Here is an 18,426-nt window from a genome sequence, read left to right on the forward strand (position 1 = left end):
TATATATATATATATATATATATATATTGGCACCAATATCTCGTCAGCCATTTTTAAACAAATGCAATGCCACAATTTTTGAAGATTAAAACTGCTTTATAGGTTGTAACCTGTTTCTATGCGCAAGATATTACGCATATTATAAAAACCTAGCACACGTTTGTTAATCAAGTTCATCACACTCCTACTATAATCATCATGCCCTATATTGGAGGCTCAATACATTCAAATTGCACTTCAGGTGTTCGCAAACGGCCCTAGTAACTTCAAGTCAAAAAAATATAAAGAAAGTAATAGTTTTAAAGGTCAAACAAGCCAGATAGTCATCTCTTCGAATGAAAAAAATGAAGGAACGCAGCCACACTGCCATTAAAATTCTTAGCCTTAGGCTTATTAATAACTAAAAATAATGAACTATTAATAAATACAATGTCACATTAATTGAAACTATTTCAAGGCAAACTTGCTTTGGTTTTAACTACACATAAACAAAAACTTTTGAAGTTGCAAACACGTTTTTCGAAGATTAGAAGGTTAGCCAGGTTTTGTTAGAGCACAACTATAGGTGTGTATGTTAGTTTATAAACATTGGAGCGGTCCGTACTCGTATTGTTAAAAAAAACAACGTGTCTATGTTCACGAATAGATCTGTCATACGCGTTTATTTAGCAATGTTTCTCGGTCAATCGAGCTGACTGAGCAACAACCTATCACGCGCTTCGTATCCAGGCTGCTGATGTTCTAAGTCTACGAGCTGCTGTCAAAATGAAAACCATGCCGTTAGATGAAGCAGCAATTCATTGGTGCGTAAAAGGATTTCAACTTTCCTATTGGTCACCCGCAAACAGGGAAAGCAGCCGTAAAGCGCGCTGTGGTGCTGTCAGCGAGCATGATGATAACGAAGATGTTAGAAGGAGCAGCAGCTTAACTGACGTGTGAAGATACGCGAAGTATAATTTAAAAGCAGCTGCAATTGAAAAATGCTGCTCAAAGCTCTTTGGATTCGGAAATTAATCTCTATATTTCGTTGTTTCAGATAATTTAATTTAAACTGTAAGTTGTTTCTTTTCTGCATCTCGTTCTATACTGCCTGATATCTGTCTTAGACGTGTTCGCAAGATAATTTGGTTGCACATAGTTAAGCTTACCACATCCTTGAATACTTTTTGAAAATGAATGGTTCTGTGCGGATGTTTAGTGTTTCTATGGTTGTATATCATAAAGTATTAGATTATTTTGGAAAGTATGGCCTGAACCTTTATTAGAACTGCGCAGCACTTATACCATGTAGTTCAAGCATCAACAATGTAGATCGGATTTGGGATGACAGCAGTGATCTCTGTTGTGAATTGGCACAAAAATAACTGTTTTATCTTCAATATATCCTTTGATTTTTTTAGCTGTGTCATTTATGCAGGCATCTGTGGTCTGAAATGGATGTGGTGGTTCCTGTTTTAGTAAACTAGTTAAATTGGTACTCTTAGGTTCAATTATGTTAACTGCTTTGCATCGAACTTGAGTTATCATAACCTTATTGTGTGTGATGGGCTGTATGTCACTTTCATTTCGACAACCTGGCTTTCACTCAATTTTTTCGTGTGTTGCCCACCTAAATTAATTTTGCTGTACTGCCTGTATAACGTATCACTGATCAAGCTATTGTGTTATCATTTTCATGAATGAATAAATTTTTAATTGTAGTATTTTATTGTTTAAGTTATTGTGATTGTAAAATATCACTGGCAAGCAGTGTTGATAGAATTCGATACATTTTTGTTGCCAGCAAATATTCATAAATACCGATAACACAAGCAATGTTTCGCCTTATAATTTTTAATCTATTTTAATTTCTCTTCATAGCTGGAATGCATATCCACCCAACAACAATTTCTGTGCACTCAAATGGAAAGCTTATATCATAATACACCACATAGTAAGGCAGCACAGATTACCTTACTATTATGTCAGCTAATGAAAAACTATGTTATAAGGAACTTAAGCTTTCTATCATTAAATTTCATCAAAGAAATTGCTCCTTCTGTCTAATACAAGCTGACAATTTGGAGCTTACGGTTTTTGTTTTGGGATTTACGCATTGTCTTCACTTGATCATTGTTACTAAAGTAGTAAGAAAAGGTTTGTCACCATGTCAGTTATTTTCTCATTAAACTATCCACCGTGAGAGAATTTATCCCTTCCATCAGCTAAAGTTTCTAGTATTAGGTTTGTATGTTATATTAATTCCTTGTTCATCTTCGTTTTAATATTCAAACATGTCAATAGATTGTTAAAGTGGATATTTTTAACTACCGTTACTTTTCATCTCAGTCATGGCTCCGTTCTGGCACACCATCTCTGCTGTGGTGAAAACTATTTTTATGCTTTTGAATGCAATTTGCAAACAGCTCTCCTTGCCAAAAGCATCTCAATATTATTATACTACTTATAGTCATCGATGAGGAAATGCATTTTGCAACTATGTGATAGGCTGCGATTAAGTGCTCAAGCATAACGAGAGTGTGTGCCGCTCTAATACCATGGAAATTAATCACCATATTTGTGGTGTGACGTTGCTAGATGTTATTTGATGGCAGAGATGTCTTGGACAGATATAATGAAGAGTATCGCTGCTGGTAGCTCTCATTCTTTTGATAATGATCGACTTGAAGACAAGTGCTGATCCTGTCGACCCGAGGGATCGTGAGCCAACTCCTGCCTCCGCCATGGATAATGACTGGTACTACAAATGGCTTTTATTTTCTCATTTTCAGCATCAAGGCTGGCAACGCAAGATGTTATCCGCTGCCTCACAAAATGCACTACCATTAGAGAAGTCAGAGAGTATTTGTGGCTTTTGTGAAGCTGTTGGGGCGAATGTAAAGCAAAGCTTAGACACGACAACTCGCATCTTGCAAGCATTGAACTTGAGCAAACCTGAACTAAACGAACGGATAGGTTTATGTAACAAATGTGAGCATCAAATCAAACTTCTGGAGGAAGCCGCTAATATACGGGAAAACTTGACTGAGTCCCTCCTTTCAAATCTCAAGCATCTCTCTACATCGACAGGTACTAATAATACTTATTAGGAGAGTTTTCCAGCAAAGCGAATGTAAGTCTTTATTTCAATAGTTTGTTTCGGCTAGCGGTCTCCCTTATCCATTCAATGCCCTCTCTTTAGTCTGTGCTGCTTTATCATGTCACTTGAAGGGCTTTGTTTGCCAAGGATGCTAGTTTATAAAATAGGTTAAAATAGATAATACATTCTATTATGCTGCCTTGGCTGCAGCGCTTCAGTGCTCGCATTAACAAGGAGGCCCACCAGTACAAAGCAATGGCTTAAATACGTAATTATATACTGAAAGTAGAAGATAATAGTCTGTAAACATGGCTATTGCTGTCATTGTGCTGGGCATTGACTTTGAATTTCTTGAATAGAACATCTCGAATGCAACCGCCATTGCATCGGTCAGGATGTCTCTGGCTGTTTGTCTGTCCCCTTATTGACACGATTCATTAAGTACAGCTGCCGATAGTTTGTGATGGTATGTAGATTGTTACAATCTTTTAAAAACCTTTGTTTTTTCAATTTGTGTGGATTTAGGTTACTTTCAGCTGTGTTGTCCAGTATATAAAAGGTGAACCAACACTGCACTTTATGACTCGGACTTAGCGAGTCTAATTCTCTTGCAAATTCTGCAGGCTGTTGTTAATCTTTGTTGATGGTGAGCCTTGGCGTAAGACAATTCCATGTTTGCATATCTAATTAAGTACACAAAACTCGAAGTGGATATTGACTGTTAGGTAATTGGTGTGTGTGGCGGCTCTCTTGTGTCATTTATAATAAAACCCTGTCACATTGTTGCCTTTCATTTGTTCATTACATTTGTTGCCTTTCAGTTAGTCATTTATTTTCCATTTCCATGCTTATTTCAATGTTACAGAGGCGCAACCATCTCCCAATGGCATCGTTGCAAATGGCCAATCACCTCACTTTCGACTTGCTCAAACTTTACAACAAAGAACCAACGAAATTACTCCTCAACAACATTCCATGAAACGTAAAATGACTGGCATCACAAATTGTACGCCGGAAACTCAATTATATAGGCAGAGACAAATAAAGCATCTCACAGACAAACCTTTAGAGCTTGCTCCTAATAGTGTTACCTGCATTGAGCCTGCCAATTCATCAGATGAAGAGAACGCTCTGATGGTTTGTGTTTTACACCATTCTATTGAACATGTGTGTTATTGTGTGTCATGTGTGCTATTAGGCAATTTGGTGTTATACCGAAAACTTTCTGCAACTGATACTAATTAGTTTAATTTTTTATCTTCGCAGATTAATGAGCCATCCCTATCAGTTTCCCCTCACAGCAGCTGTGGCAGCTACACCCCACCACCGTTCTTTCCTTCAACTTCACAACAGAACACTGCAACTCTTCCACAGGTCTGAAACCTTCATCTGTTAGCAACATGACGTAATGCCGGTTTGTCTCTGGAGATGAGACGCGCGGTGACTCGCACTATTTGGCATCAATCATTTTGTGGTGAACGAGTTGTAATGTTCAACATGGTGCGCACTGGTGACCTAGTGATTGGCGCTGCATAAAAGTTAGCTTGGCAGCTCATCATCCACTGGAATTGTTGATCATCAGCTTGGTCACACTTGATTGATGCCGCAGCGCTCATCACGAAAATAGATACATACTGATGCATGATTTCTAAGTGTCGGATTCGGGTTACACTCAGTTTCTTATGCGGAAACTTGATTAGGTCAGGCTCGCTGCAGTCTTGTCAAATAGTGTTGTGTGTCATGTTTGGGTGTTCAAAGATAGTAATGAGCAAATTTTCTTGCAGGTTCTCTCAGACGTGACGTGCAGCAGGAAAAGGCGAAAGCAGGCAAGGCCAGCGAAAGCCTCTGGTGAAGTGGTGCCAGCTGTTTTGCCGGCAGTCACTCGCAGCTGCAATGCAAGCTTGTCCGTACCTTTATGCAGTGCCTTTTCCGCTTCTTCCCAGAAGCCTGTTTCACCCGCCGTCAAGAATCCAGCATCACCATCTCCTCTGACCCATGCTGTTGCCAGTAGAACCTCTTCCGATGTCACGATAGCACCAACTACAAGTTCCGTTGTGTCACAGGCAGCTGTCAAAGCGATTCACAAATTGGCACTCGATCCAAAACTTCACTCCGCTCACCTCGCTGCTGCTCAGAATATGGCGTCTCATCTTTCCGCTGCCATGCCATTCAACTACTCTTCATTTTACCAAAACAATATTAGTGATATTTTCTCCCCGCAGTCTGCAAATTCAGCAGCATCAGCTCTTTTGGCGCAGTCCATTTGCAAAGCCGCTGCCAATCCGCTCATGTCTGTCAGCGGTCTTCTGCCAAAAGGCTTTACATTGCCTAGCAACAGTCCTTCCTTTGTAAATCGACCAAGTCATCCCAAAATTCAACCAAAGGGTGCTGGGCTTCTGTCAGCCAAGAAGGAGCCAAAGCTGCCGCCTTTTCCTATGCGCCATATCGGTTCACCGGTGAGTTACGTAGGTTGGTCAGCACGCTAATTACCTTCAAGGAATGAAAATGTTATATAAGGTAATTGAAGAGTGGCGTATTTTTCACTTGTCACTGTCATGTCCGTGTTCTGTCCAATTTTCTGGGCATTTTTGTCATGCACTCTACGTTAGACAATTGTCTCTATGTTAGACCATTGTCTCTACATTAGACCGTTGTCTCTACATTAGACCATTGTCTCTATGTTAGACCATTGTCTCTATGTTAGACCATTGTCTCTACATTAGACCATTGTCTCTACATTAGACCATTGTCTCTACATTAGACCATTGTCTCTATGTTAGACCATTGTCTCTACATTAGACCATTGTCTCTACATTAGACCATTGTCTCTACATTAGACCATTGTCTCTACATTAGACCATTGTCTCTATGTTAGACCATTGTCTTTATGTTAGACCATTGTCTCTACGTTAGACCGTTGTCTCTACGTTAGACTGTTGTCTCTATGTTAGACAATTGTCTCTATGTTAGACCATTGCTGCTACGTTAGACCATTATCTCTACATTAGACCGTTGTCTCTATGTTAGACTATTGTCTTTATGTTAGACTATTGTCTCTATGTTAGACTATTGGCTCTGTGTTAGACCATTGGGAGCTATCATTAGTTCTGGTGTCGTCAGGTTGGCCTCTATTTTACTGACATACTGTATAACACATTATATGATATATTGTTGGGATGCTATGAGATATGCCACATAAATAACTTAGGAACTAATGTATGATCCACTTCTATGCTACAGGTCCAATCTGTGCCCCATGATGGAAATGGCCTCGACTCCAGTACCTCACCAAAAGTTCACAAACTTATCAAGACCGACAAACGAAGGTACTGCAAAGTTTGTGCAGCCTCTTTGAGGAAGGCTAACAATGGTCGGCCTCCGCAGTCTCGGTGAGTCGGTAATGGCTCTAGATACACTGAGCAGCAGTATAACTGTAGTCAACTGTATTCAACAGTAGTCAACTGTAGCCAGCAGCGGTGATCAACTGTAGCCAGCAGCGGTGGTCAACTGTAGCCAGCAGTAGCAGCGGTGGTCAGCTGTAGCCAGCAGTAGCAGCGGTGGTCAGCTGTAGCCAGCAGTAGCAGCGGTGGTCAGCTGTAGCCAGCAGTAGCAGCGGTGGTCAACTGTAACCAGCAGTAGCAGCGGTGGTCAACTGTAGCCAGCAGTAGAAGCGGTGGTCAACTGTTGTCAGCGGTAGCGTGCTACTAAGGCTGTTGATATATCACTTAGTCAGTTCTTTAGAGGCTGTTTGTTGACTGCCCGCCACGGTCAGATTAGATAGTGAGTTAACGTGAGAGGGGGTTCATCAGTTCACACTGTTCAAACTTTGCTGTCTCAGTGTAAATATCTTTGATAAAGGGAATAATGACATGCTTTTGTCATCATTGTGTTCCTCTATACACCGGTTGTATTTCGTTAAGTAATTGAGTATGTCGTTTCTTTCCCTTCTAGGTTCCTGTGTGAGCCATGCAATTTGCCGATGTGTCGGAGCTGCATCGAAGAGCACAGGTACCGTGTAATGTGAGTTACCTAGACGTGGCTGTTGCGGTAGGAGGGATGGTTGTTTGTTTTAAATGCAACTTATCACTGATCTACATGTTTTTCTCAAATTGCCGTGTAACGTAATTGTTGGGTTGATTATTATTAGAATGGCTTATACGACAGCGGTTGATTTCATTCGTATGAAGCGTCTCTGTAGAGAATTGAAGATAATTTTATTGGAGTACTTAATGCTCTGGATGGCATTCTTCGAGGATTATAAATTTGTACATTTGATGTAAACAATATTATTAAGTGTTGCCATTGCGGCCACCGTGGCTCTTTATCCTATCCTAGAATTTAATGTCTTCCTATTTTAAGCCAATCTACGAAGTAAGCGAGAGCCTTATTTGGTAAAGGACACCATATATGAGACCAGAACTTTGAATGTTATTTCTGACGGATACAAAGTTAGCACACAGTTATGACCTAATGCAGTACTTTTGGTACAAAGTTAGCACACAGTTATGACCTAATGCAGTACTTTTGGTACAAAGTTAGCACACAGTTATGACCTAATGCAGTACTTTTGGTACAAAGTTAGCACACAGTTATGACCTAATGCAGTACTTTTGGTACAAAGTTAGCACACAGTTATGACCTAATGCAGTACTTTTGGTACAAAGTTAGCTCACAGTTATGACCTAATGCAGTACTTTTGGTACAAAGTTAGCACACAGTTAGGACCTAATGCAGTACTTTTGGCTGTTTGACTTATTATTTATTTTGCCTTCCTGAGAATGCTATCTGTAGTGAGCGCTTTGAAAATATTTAGAAATGATATTCTTTTGTTCCAACGATTTTGAGAGGCTGTGAGATTCATTATTTGTGCTGTCTATCACAGGATGAAGGGTGAAGATGACAAAACTGATGTGAAATCATCGGCTTCCGCCAAATTACTGCAGGCAGTTAAAATGAAAGACAAGGCTGCTGGTGACAGTAGCAAGCCCAGCCCCATTGCACCAAATTCTAAGTCTGTTTCATCTTCCATGCTCTCTGCTCCGCCATCGCACAGCTCTGTTATCTTTGGCTCACCAGTGAGCAACATGTTTACTTCTTCTACTCCCACAATCACAGCTCTGCCAAGTGTGCTGCCTAGTTTACCTCTTCAGCTCCCCTCCACTCCTCTTGACATGCGTCTGCCCACATACAAGCCCATCGCTCCGGCTCCGCCATGCTCATCTACACCTGACGAAAGGTCGGAGCAAGACGATGATGAGGAAAAGCCGTTGGTCATTGCTGAGGCTAGGGAAGAAATAACAGGAGGGAGTGATGCTTTGCAATCAGATCAGACTGCCATCACACCAGAGGTAGGTGATCAGACTGCCATCACACCGGTGGTAGGTGATCAGACTGCCATTACACCAGTAGTAGGTGATCAGACTGTCATTACACCAGTGGTAGGTGATCAGACTGATATTATATCAGTGGTAGGTGATCAGACTGCCATCACACCGGTGGTAGGTGATCAGACTGTCATTACACCAGAGGTAGGTGATCAGACTGTCATTACACCAGTGGTAGGTGATCAGACTGATATTATATCAGTGGTAGGTGATCAGACTGCCATCACACCGGTGGTAGGTGATCAGACTGTCATTACACCAGAGGTAGGTGATCAGACTGTCATTACACCAGAGGTAGGTGATCAGACTGACATTACACCAGTGGTAGGTGATCAGACTGTCATTACACCAGAGGTAGGTGATCAGACTGTCATTACACCAGAGGTAGGTGATCAGACTGTCATTACACCAGAGGTAGGTGATCAGACTGCCATTACGCCAGAGGTAGGTGATCAGACTGCCATTACGCCAGTGGTAGGTTATCAGACTGTCATTACACCAGAGGTAGATGATCAGACTGACATTACACCAGAGGTAGGTGATCAGACTGACATCACACCAGAGGTAGGTGATCAGACTGTCATTACACCAGAGGTAGGTGATCAGACTGACATTACACCAGTGGTAGGTGATCAGACTGTCATTACACCAGTGGTAGGTGATCAGACTGACATTACACCAGTGGTAGGTGATCAGACTGTCATTACACCAGAGGTAGGTGATCAGACTGACATTACACCAGTGGTAGGTGATCAGACTGTCATTACACCAGTGGTAGGTGATCAGACTGCCATTACACCAGTGGTAGGTGATCAGACTGTCATCACAGCAGTGGTAGGTGATCAGACTGCCATTACACCAGTGGTAGGTGATCAGACTGCCATTACACCAGTGGTAGGTGATCAGACTGCCATTACACCAGAGGTAGGTGATCAGACTGTCATCACACCAGTAGTAGGTGATCAGACTGCCATCACAGCAGTGGTAGGTGATCAGACTGCCATTACACCAGACGTAGGTGATCAGACTGACATTACACCAGAGGTAGGTGATCAGACTGCCATTACACCAGTGGTAGGTGATCAAACTGCCATTACACCAGTGGTAGGTGCTTGGTTTGTTTGTCCTACTTTTGGCTGACTTTTGATTATAAAGGCTGATAATGATGATTAGAGCCTTCTCCCAGGTACCCCTCGTTCTTAATTTACCATCTTGTCCTGTCTGACTACGGGTTAATCATTATTAATCACACTCCAACTGTCACCAGCCTCCTGCCTTTTCATCTAGAATGCTTATGATTCCGTCCTCCCTCCTCTCACTCATCATCAACCATTGTTGTTTAGTTGCTGTTTGGCTCTGTTGCTGAATCCTTGTGTTGTTGGCATTCACAATGTTCACTCTGTTCTTGCGGGCATGCGAGCTGCCAGTTCACTCTGTTCTTGCGGGCATGCGAGCTGCCAGTTCACTCTGTTCTTGCGGGCATGCGAGCTGCCAGTTCACTCTGTTCTTGCGGGCATGCGAGCTGCCAGTTCACTCTGTTCTTGCGGGCATGCGAGCTGCCAGTTCACTCTGTTCTTGCGGGCATGCGAGCTGCCAGTTCACTCTGTTCTTGCGGGCATGCGAGCTGCCAGTTCACTCTGTTCTTGCGGGCATGCGAGCTGCCAGTTCACTCTGTTCTTGCGGGCATGCGAGCTGCCAGTTCACTCTGTTCTTGCGGGCATGCGAGCTGCCAGTTCACTCTGTTCTTGCGGGCATGCGAGCTGCCAGTTTGATAAACTCTATTAAACTAGCACCTGTTTTTGTAGGTGGCCAGCAAGACTGTTGCAATGCTGTTGCCTATGGAACACGAATCAAGCAGCTCCATGGCGGATGTGGAAACTGGCATCTCTCAAGGGAAGCCATCATTCCAAGCCATTTCACAACTTCCAGCCAATAGTAAAACTTGCGCTCCTGTGGAGTCTTCCATTCCGCTGCAGCATTGTCCGCCTTCCGTCGTGTAATTGACTACTAAATTAGACAAGGAAATTTTTTGACTTTACTTTATTAATCTCTCTGTCTCAAATTGATGTATTTTATAACTATGACATTCCAAAAGAGAAATTACAGTTTTGCAAGAATAAGTATGCAGAATCACAGACTATTACATCTACGCTCAAATCTCTATATAGACTTTACACCATTCCATTCATTCCAGTTTAATGCAATGACCTCTCATGTTTTGAGATAGCATTTTTCATTTAGACACGCCTGTTATTATTTAGACATAGCATTCTTTAGATTGTTGTACATACTATATCTCTAATTTACCTCAGCTCACACACAGCATTATCAATTGTACAGTCTATATTCTGCTCCAGTACAGCGCAATACACACTTTCTTTTTTTTATAAGTACTCAAACAGTTTTTGACATTGGCTGCAGTATCTGTGGCTGGAGCATTTTGCTAAGTCAGAATTTTCAGACTCACCTTTTCACCAATATCTTTGCAATGTTCCTAGTGCAATATTCCTTTGTTTTATACGAGACATATTTACACTTCAATCAAAATATATAAGGATGGTCTTCCAAGCTTAATGTTCATTTGTTAGATTTATGACTCGTAAATCACGTGTCCATGCCAGAAGATGAGGCTGATCAAAACTGCCCCATCAAACATTGCTAGTGCTGCCCTTCGTTTTATTAACCTTATCGTTGCCCATGCCTTTCTCCGCTTTGTAAATTTTACCTATAGTGATGCCTGCTTCAATTTTATGTGCACAGCTCTAGCCACTATAGATCTATACAGCTATAGGTCTAGCTTCTTAAATTATTCCTCTTATTTGCCATCTCCTATTTACCATTGAAGTTAAATACTTTCCACCTTGCTGGTTTTTTGACAGGTCAGCTCGACGAAAGCATAATTTATCTCTCTTATATGCGCGTTCACGTCTGCTCTCTAGTTAGTCAGCATAGCTGTCAGCCATTAACACACCTCTATGCGAATATATTAAGAACTTCGCGAAACTTTTAAAACACAAATTTAATAATGAGATTATCTGTATTCTATAATAATTCAGAATTATTAGATATTCTTAATGTAATGGCTGTCTGGAATGTGTTGTGGATTTTCATTTCATTGTCTGAGACTTAAAAAGGCTTTAGATAGATTAGTCATCTCTTAAGCTTGTAAGCAAATTGCTACGCCTATAAATTAATCTAATATTTCTTTTCTAATTGTTCTTTGCTCTTATTGACATATTGTACTGTCTTAACTTTGATTATAGAAGCATTGTAAGACCAGACCTCAAGGGTTGCTACTACAGCCTCTCACTGATCTCTAGTAACACAGTATTAATGGCAACATCTGGTGTCTGTTCAAGACAAAAACCATAGAAACAACTAGTAAACAATATGCAAGGCAGGACGCAAGTGGTAGACTTCGTGCAATAATCTCAACACTCTCCAAGTTATGTAGTTTGTCATTTTTCAGATAAACAAAATCTTTGTAATCGGTAATCCGTCGACAGACTAAAAAATTCTTCGCTTTTATCTTTACTCTAGAGTGTAAGTTTCATTAGAAGTTCTCTATACTAATGTAGCAAGCACTATTTTCCATACAGGTAGCTACATAGAATGTTTAATTTACCTAGTTGGGTGAAACGATTATGGGAAGTAAAATTAGCCTGTTTCTGGCTGTAGCAAATTGTTAGCTTATGCTGTTCATATACAAACCTCCTGTGATGTGTATGTTGATTCTTGATACAGTTCAACATGTGAAAACAAAGTCTTGTTTTAGTGACAGACATTATCAACATGTACTGTTGGGATATTTTATATTATTGAAAATAATTTAAATTGTTGATATATATTTAACAAGAATCATCCGGACTCGGCTCTCATTCAGGTTTTTACCTAAAACTGTTGTGGGTAGACAACAGACCTTTGATTAGCAATTTAAATTGTGAGTCGCAATAAGTTGGCGTTTAGACGTTTTTCATAATCAAATAAGTTGCCTAATTCCAAACAAGTTTATTACTGCAAACAGTTCGAGCAAATTGGTTCGATATCATTTATTAGGTTTTTAATCGAGTGAAATTAGGGACAAACTGCTTCAAAATTTAACTCTTCCACGCGAATTACAGGTGAAAGAAACACTATAGTTGCACAACTGCTGATTGAAACAGATAAGGTAGGTGAAATAGCAAATTGTTTTTCAAAATAGTATTGGCAGTTTACATTCACAATAAGCTTCAGTTGATTTCTGGCCATAAAGCTATGCGGTATCGAAAGCATGCGTTGAGCATTTTAGCTACAATAAATCACGGCTGGTTCTCTAGAAATGTCTTGTTGTTGAAGACTCAGTGAATCATTTTAAAATAGGTGCCGCTCAGTCAGACAACTTTTTTAAATTAAGATTGCACGATTGAAAAAGTCCAAAAGTTGAAGTAAGAAATAGTATAGGACCAAATAAATAGAATAAAGGCATAAGGATGCTGCCGAAGGATTGTACCACCTGTATTTTCGTTTGCGTGCCACTAGGCTAATAGTCTACTGGGTGCTTACCTATGCAGAACATTCCAATGCGCTGACGACTGAGTACTGAGGAGACAAGTGTCAGCAATAGTGTCACTCGTGGTTAGCTGAGCGAATCTCACTGTCTCAATGACCAGGTTGTTCTCTCCGAAGCGATGCTTTATTAATGTAGCTCACCTTTCTCCTTCATTCCTCATTATTTCTTACACAATAAGTTTTAATAAAAGCTAGTAGTTGCAATGAAGCGACCGAGTGAAGAAATAAAAAGAAATAGCGGAGAATCGATCATTTACGCTCTATGGTCATGAACACTGTCATTTCCACTGACTCGTTCCAGCTCGCATTTCATATGTTCTTTTTAATATTTCAATAGTTGTTTTATAGTCGCTTATGTCTCTCAGTAAATAACTCAACTCATGTCTCTCAGTAAATAACTCAACTTATGCCTCTCGGTAAATAACTCAACTTATGTCTCTCAGTAAATAACTCAACTTATGTCTCTCAGTAAATAACTCAACTTGTGTCTCTCAGTAAATAACTCAACTTATGTCCCTCGGTAAATAACTCAACTTATGTCTCTCGGTAAATAACTCAACTTATGTCTCTCAGTAAATAACTCAACTTATGTCTCTCAGTAAATAACTCAACTTATGTCTTTCGGTAAATAACTCAACTTATGTCTCTCAGTAAATAACTCAACTTATGTCTCTCAGTAAATAACTCAACTTATGTCTCTCAGTAATTAACTCAACTTATGTCTCTCAGTAAATAACTCAACTTATGTCCCTCGGTAAATAACTCAACTTATGTCTCTCAGTAAATAACTCAACTTATGTCTCTCAGTAAATAACTCAACTTATGTCTCTCAGTAAATAACTCAACTTATGTCTTTCGGTAAATAACTCAACTTATGTCTCTCAGTAAATAACAGCATTTATCTTCTAGTCACAATAGCGTTTGTCTATCAGTTTTGTATTGCGTTTTTACTTCAGTAACTGTCTCTGATTACTATAATTTAAAAAATTTGTCGTTCAAATAGCTTATAGTGGGCTCAACGCTTGGTATGCTTGAAAACCATAGCAAGCATCCTTGTAGAGAAATAATAGACATAACATACCGATCATCAAGTGGCACTATATCTTATGAAACCGTCGCAATTGTTTTAGTTCCAGCTTAGAGCGCTACTGGGATACATTGAGCTTTATATACTATGCTCATAAGCTTGATTGAAAAACTAAAAATTCAAAGCTTTTAAAGAGAACTTTTTCAATTCTTAAACCCTAAAACTGTGCAGTTTTAGGTTTTACGAATTCACCTAAAACATTCTATATTAATAGGTCTGCCCAAAACACAGACTATAAATACATATCTGCTGTCATTGTTATACAGCTTACACTACTGCCCAAAACACAGACTATAAATACATATCTGCTGTTGTCATTGTTATACAGCTTACACTACTGCCAGAACACAGACTATAAATACATATCTGCTGTTGTCATTGTTATACAGCTTACACTACTGCCCAAAACACAGACTATAAATACATATCTGCTGCCAAAATACAATAAGTGATAGTCAGATTTTCTAAGAATTAGTCTATAAGCATCAAGCTCTCATTTGCGTCTCATGAAAAGTTGTGAAATAGCTTTTTTAGACGTATGGACTTGTGACAAGTCTCTGACGTACATAAATAAATATGTTATACTGAAGGTGGTTAAGCAACACATTCGTCTACCTAATGATTCATATCTCTGGCACCACCAAGCTTTTCTTGCAAGTGCACAAGAGTTGGCACTATTCACTAACGCTATAGCTAACAGGAAAAGGGAAAAAGAGATTTATGCTGTTTCTATAACTTATTAATTAGGTGTTGCAAAAGAAATGACAGTGTATTTTCTGCCAGTTTTATTTCCTACTTATCAAGAGTTTAGTTGGAAGGTTTAAGCCATTGTTATCTACTAGCTTCTTTTATTGAATAAGGAAACAATTGATTGATAAATCAAGTATGAGAGACCTTGTACCATGCATAGTATCACATATACGATTAGTACCATGTATAGTATCACATATACGGTTAGTACCATGCATAGTATCACATATACGGTTAGTACCATGCATAGTGTCACATATACGGTTAGTACCATGCATAGTATCACATATACGGTTAGTACCATGCATAGTATCACATATACGGTTAGTACCATGCATGGTATCACATATACGGTTAGTACCATGCATAGTATCACATATACGGTTAGTACCATGCATAGTATCACATATACGGTTAGTACCATGCATAGTATCACATACACTGTGAGTACCATGGTATCACATATATGCAGTGAGTACCATGGTATCACATATATACAGTAAGTACCATGGTATCACATATACACAGTGAGTACCATGGTATCTAATATATGGTATGAAGTCTGCAGAGGAGTGCTCTGCTGTTGATCAGCACATCCTTATTTGTTTTATGATTTTTCACATCCATAGTTGATTATTTGGTGAAGCAGAATATGTATATAGCATAGCAACTGAGTTGTTGGCAAGCCAGCAGCTGACGTACAGGTACATGTACAGGTACATGTAGGTAATTACAAAAGACTTCTTTATTCTCTAGTCTTCCCTTATTAGGGCATAGCAGGTGAGGCTAGTTTACAACTGTGAAACTTGATATATAGGCTATATATATAAAATTGTTTCCTCACTCCCGTTAACCCATATGGGTGGTAATTTCTGCTCTAACTCGGGTCTCCTACCAGAGATCTTGGAGTTTGAGCACTCGCCTCAAGATCTTTGCTGTTCCTAATAGCCAACTTTTCTGCAACCCACTTGAGTTCATTGCTGCCGGTATTTAGTCAAGCCACATTTTATGCGCAGGTGTTATTACGCCCAGTGTCCTAATGACTACTGGAATTACAGTTGTTCTTACATCCCAGCATGTTTCAATATCTTCTCCAAGAGGGAGATATTTCTCTACTTTTTGCTTTGCTGGCTATATTGTAGTCATTGGGTATTGCTATATCTAGTATAGTAGCCCTCTTGCGCTCCTTGTCCACACGGATATACAAGTATACACATGTATATATATATAAAAAAAATTGTTTCCTTACCCCGTTTAACCTGTATGGGTGGTAATTTCTGCCCTAACTCGGGTCTCCTACCAGATACCTGAGAGTTTGAGCAATCGCCTCAAGATCTTAGCTGTTCCCAGTAGCGCACTTTTCTGCAACTCACCTGAGTTGATTGCTGTCGGTATTTGGGCAAGCCACATTCTATGCGCCGCCGGTGTTATTGCGCCCAGTGCTCCAATGATTACTGGGATTACCGTTGTTCTTACATCTCAGCATTTTTCAATTTCTTCTCCAAGAGGGAGATATTTCTCTACCTTTTATTTTTCTTTGCTGGCTATATTGTAGTCATTGGGTACTGCTATATCTATTATAGTAGCTCTCTTGTTCTCCTTGTCCACCACCACTATATCTGGTTGGTTTGCTAGGACATGCTTGTCAGTCCGGATGTAGAAGTCCCAGAGGATCTCAGCACGGTCATTTTCATTGACCTTACCAGGAGCTTCCCAATAGTGATGTGGTTTATTAAGGCCATACTCATCACATAGACTTCTATACACAACACCTGTGACATGATTATGCCGCTCAGTGTATGCGCTTCCTGTATGCCTCAGTGTATGCGCTCAGTGTATGCGCTATATATATATATATATATATATATATATATATATATATATATATATATAGCGTATATACATGTATATAGCGTAGCGTATATATTAGTAATGAAGTGTTTTATCCAAAGTCAGTCTGTTTTACTGATTTATATATATATATATGCATATACACATACTAATATATATATATATATAAATATATTATATAAAAATTTATATATAATTATATAAATTAAAAATATATAGGACCTATATATAAATATATACTAATTTATACTGCTCCATCCTATGTTGAGCACTCTGATCTTAGTTCTATGTATGATACATTGCAATATATATGTATATATATATATATATATATATACATATATGTGTGTATGCCTAAATGCATATGAATATATATGTATCTAGGCCTATACATATCAGCTCGTCATCTAGATATGTGACACCATAGCATGTGAAATCTTAAGTAGGAAGGCTGGCTTTGCATCGAGCAAAAGTCTCAAGTCTCAGCATGTCAGCCATTATAATCATCATTTAATTAAAAAAATTCTTAAAAAAGTTTGTTGATGATATTGAAAAATAAAAAATGAACTCCTGACGTACATGTATAGCTGTACGTTTGGGAGAGACTAGGCAATGTACGTTTGGGAGAGACTAGGCAATGTACGTTTGGGAGAGAATAGACATGGAAACATTAGTTTCACCCCTCGGTGTTTTACTGTACCAAGATGGCCCAAGATCATTGCTGTAAATAGGCTCGGCACATACTTTGTGACATTCCCAAAATAGTGCGTTCCTTTTTATACTAGGGATATACGAAGAAAATAGATGAAGTATAATAAGAAACATGATATTGATGCATTTGGTCAGGCTTTGACAAGTCCATATTGCTGGCTCAATATAATTATCAACCAGGCAATGTTGGTGTTTTGCTATTCCTTCTAAATAGGAAATAAAAATATTGCTGGTAGCTTCTTTATTAGTGTGTGGAAAGCTTCTATCCGATGGTTTGCAAATGCTGAAGCCTGAAGAATTTTCCAATTTACACGCTTATACATGCGCACACTAAATATTATACAATAGTGTCTATCACACAAGTTGATACTTCGATGAAATTTGGTTTTAATTTATACAGTGGTTCCAGTGGATATACAATTTGTTTCTACAAATATTTTAGGTTTTTATCCAATAATGCTAATCAATATTTACAATTCTATATTTTTACTTAGCTAGAAATGATGAAAAGGTCTGCCAATGGAGGAAGCTTCCTAGAAGCAGGATCTGGTAAACTGTGGTCGCTATTGTCTCAGGATGATTTGGGGTTGCTGGTGAGCAAACAATGCTGTGTGGAAATGGCATAAGAAGCTAATGAGAAGATAATGAGCTTGGGAGGTTGAGCGAATATTACGGTGAGGAAGGGTGAGCTGCGGGTTGTTGCGGTTGACATAATTATGGACAGTATTGAAGCTGCCAGACGTGGCGAATTACACAGATTCATCATACTTATGGAGTTACGGCGAGGAAACGCAGACTGCACTCACACGCAAGAGAAGCATTGTTCATGCTATGTTGTGCACTTATAAAAAAATCCTGAATAATTTGACACCAAATACTTAGTTTTGCAATCGACTTAATAAGCAGCCATTTTGCAAAGGCAGTTTGATTTGCCAGCCCAACCCAAGTGAATGCTAGTGGTTGCTGCAATCTTTCTTCATATCCTTGAAATTGAAAGCTGTCATATTTATTTAATG

General features: G+C 39.3%; 1 protein-coding gene across 3 annotated transcripts; it reads left to right on the forward strand.

The window, feature by feature from the left end:
- The first annotated feature begins 725 nt into the window (after positions 1-725).
- LOC137403544 (nascent polypeptide-associated complex subunit alpha, muscle-specific form-like) lies at positions 726-11,043 on the forward strand. 3 transcript variants are annotated; one of them, XM_068089509.1, is made up of 9 exons: positions 726-1,053; positions 2,772-3,069; positions 3,945-4,216; positions 4,346-4,453; positions 4,864-5,535; positions 6,320-6,468; positions 7,031-7,099; positions 7,962-8,427; positions 10,269-11,043. In XM_068089509.1, exons 2-9 carry the CDS (start codon positions 2,793-2,795, stop codon positions 10,461-10,463), a joined length of 2,208 nt encoding a protein of 735 aa, XP_067945610.1. In that variant the 5' UTR covers positions 726-1,053; positions 2,772-2,792; the 3' UTR covers positions 10,464-11,043. The 3 variants fall into 3 exon arrangements, with proteins under 3 accessions (XP_067945610.1, XP_067945593.1, XP_067945602.1); XM_068089492.1 differs by lacking the exon at positions 726-1,053 and having other exon boundaries at positions 2,449-3,069; XM_068089501.1 differs by lacking the exon at positions 726-1,053 and having other exon boundaries at positions 2,449-3,069; positions 7,031-7,087.
- Positions 11,044-18,426: the final 7,383 nt, after the last annotated feature.

Source organism: Watersipora subatra, chromosome 1, assembly GCF_963576615.1.
Source record: "Watersipora subatra chromosome 1, tzWatSuba1.1, whole genome shotgun sequence".
Taxonomy (NCBI): Eukaryota; Metazoa; Bryozoa; class Gymnolaemata; order Cheilostomatida; family Watersiporidae; genus Watersipora; species Watersipora subatra.

What these genes read in the sequence shown, in the direction of transcription:
- LOC137403544 (XM_068089492.1), top strand. Translation starts at nt 2,655, where the DNA reads ATGATCGACTTGAAGACAAGTGCTGATCCTGTCGACCCGAGGGATCGT. An exon ending in ATGAAGAGAACGCTCTGATG is followed by an intron (nt 4,217 to 4,345) that starts GTTTGTGTTTTA and finishes TTATCTTCGCAG; the next exon opens with ATTAATGAGCCATCCCTATC. An exon ending in ACACTGCAACTCTTCCACAG is followed by an intron (nt 4,454 to 4,863) that starts GTCTGAAACCTT and finishes ATTTTCTTGCAG; the next exon opens with GTTCTCTCAGACGTGACGTG.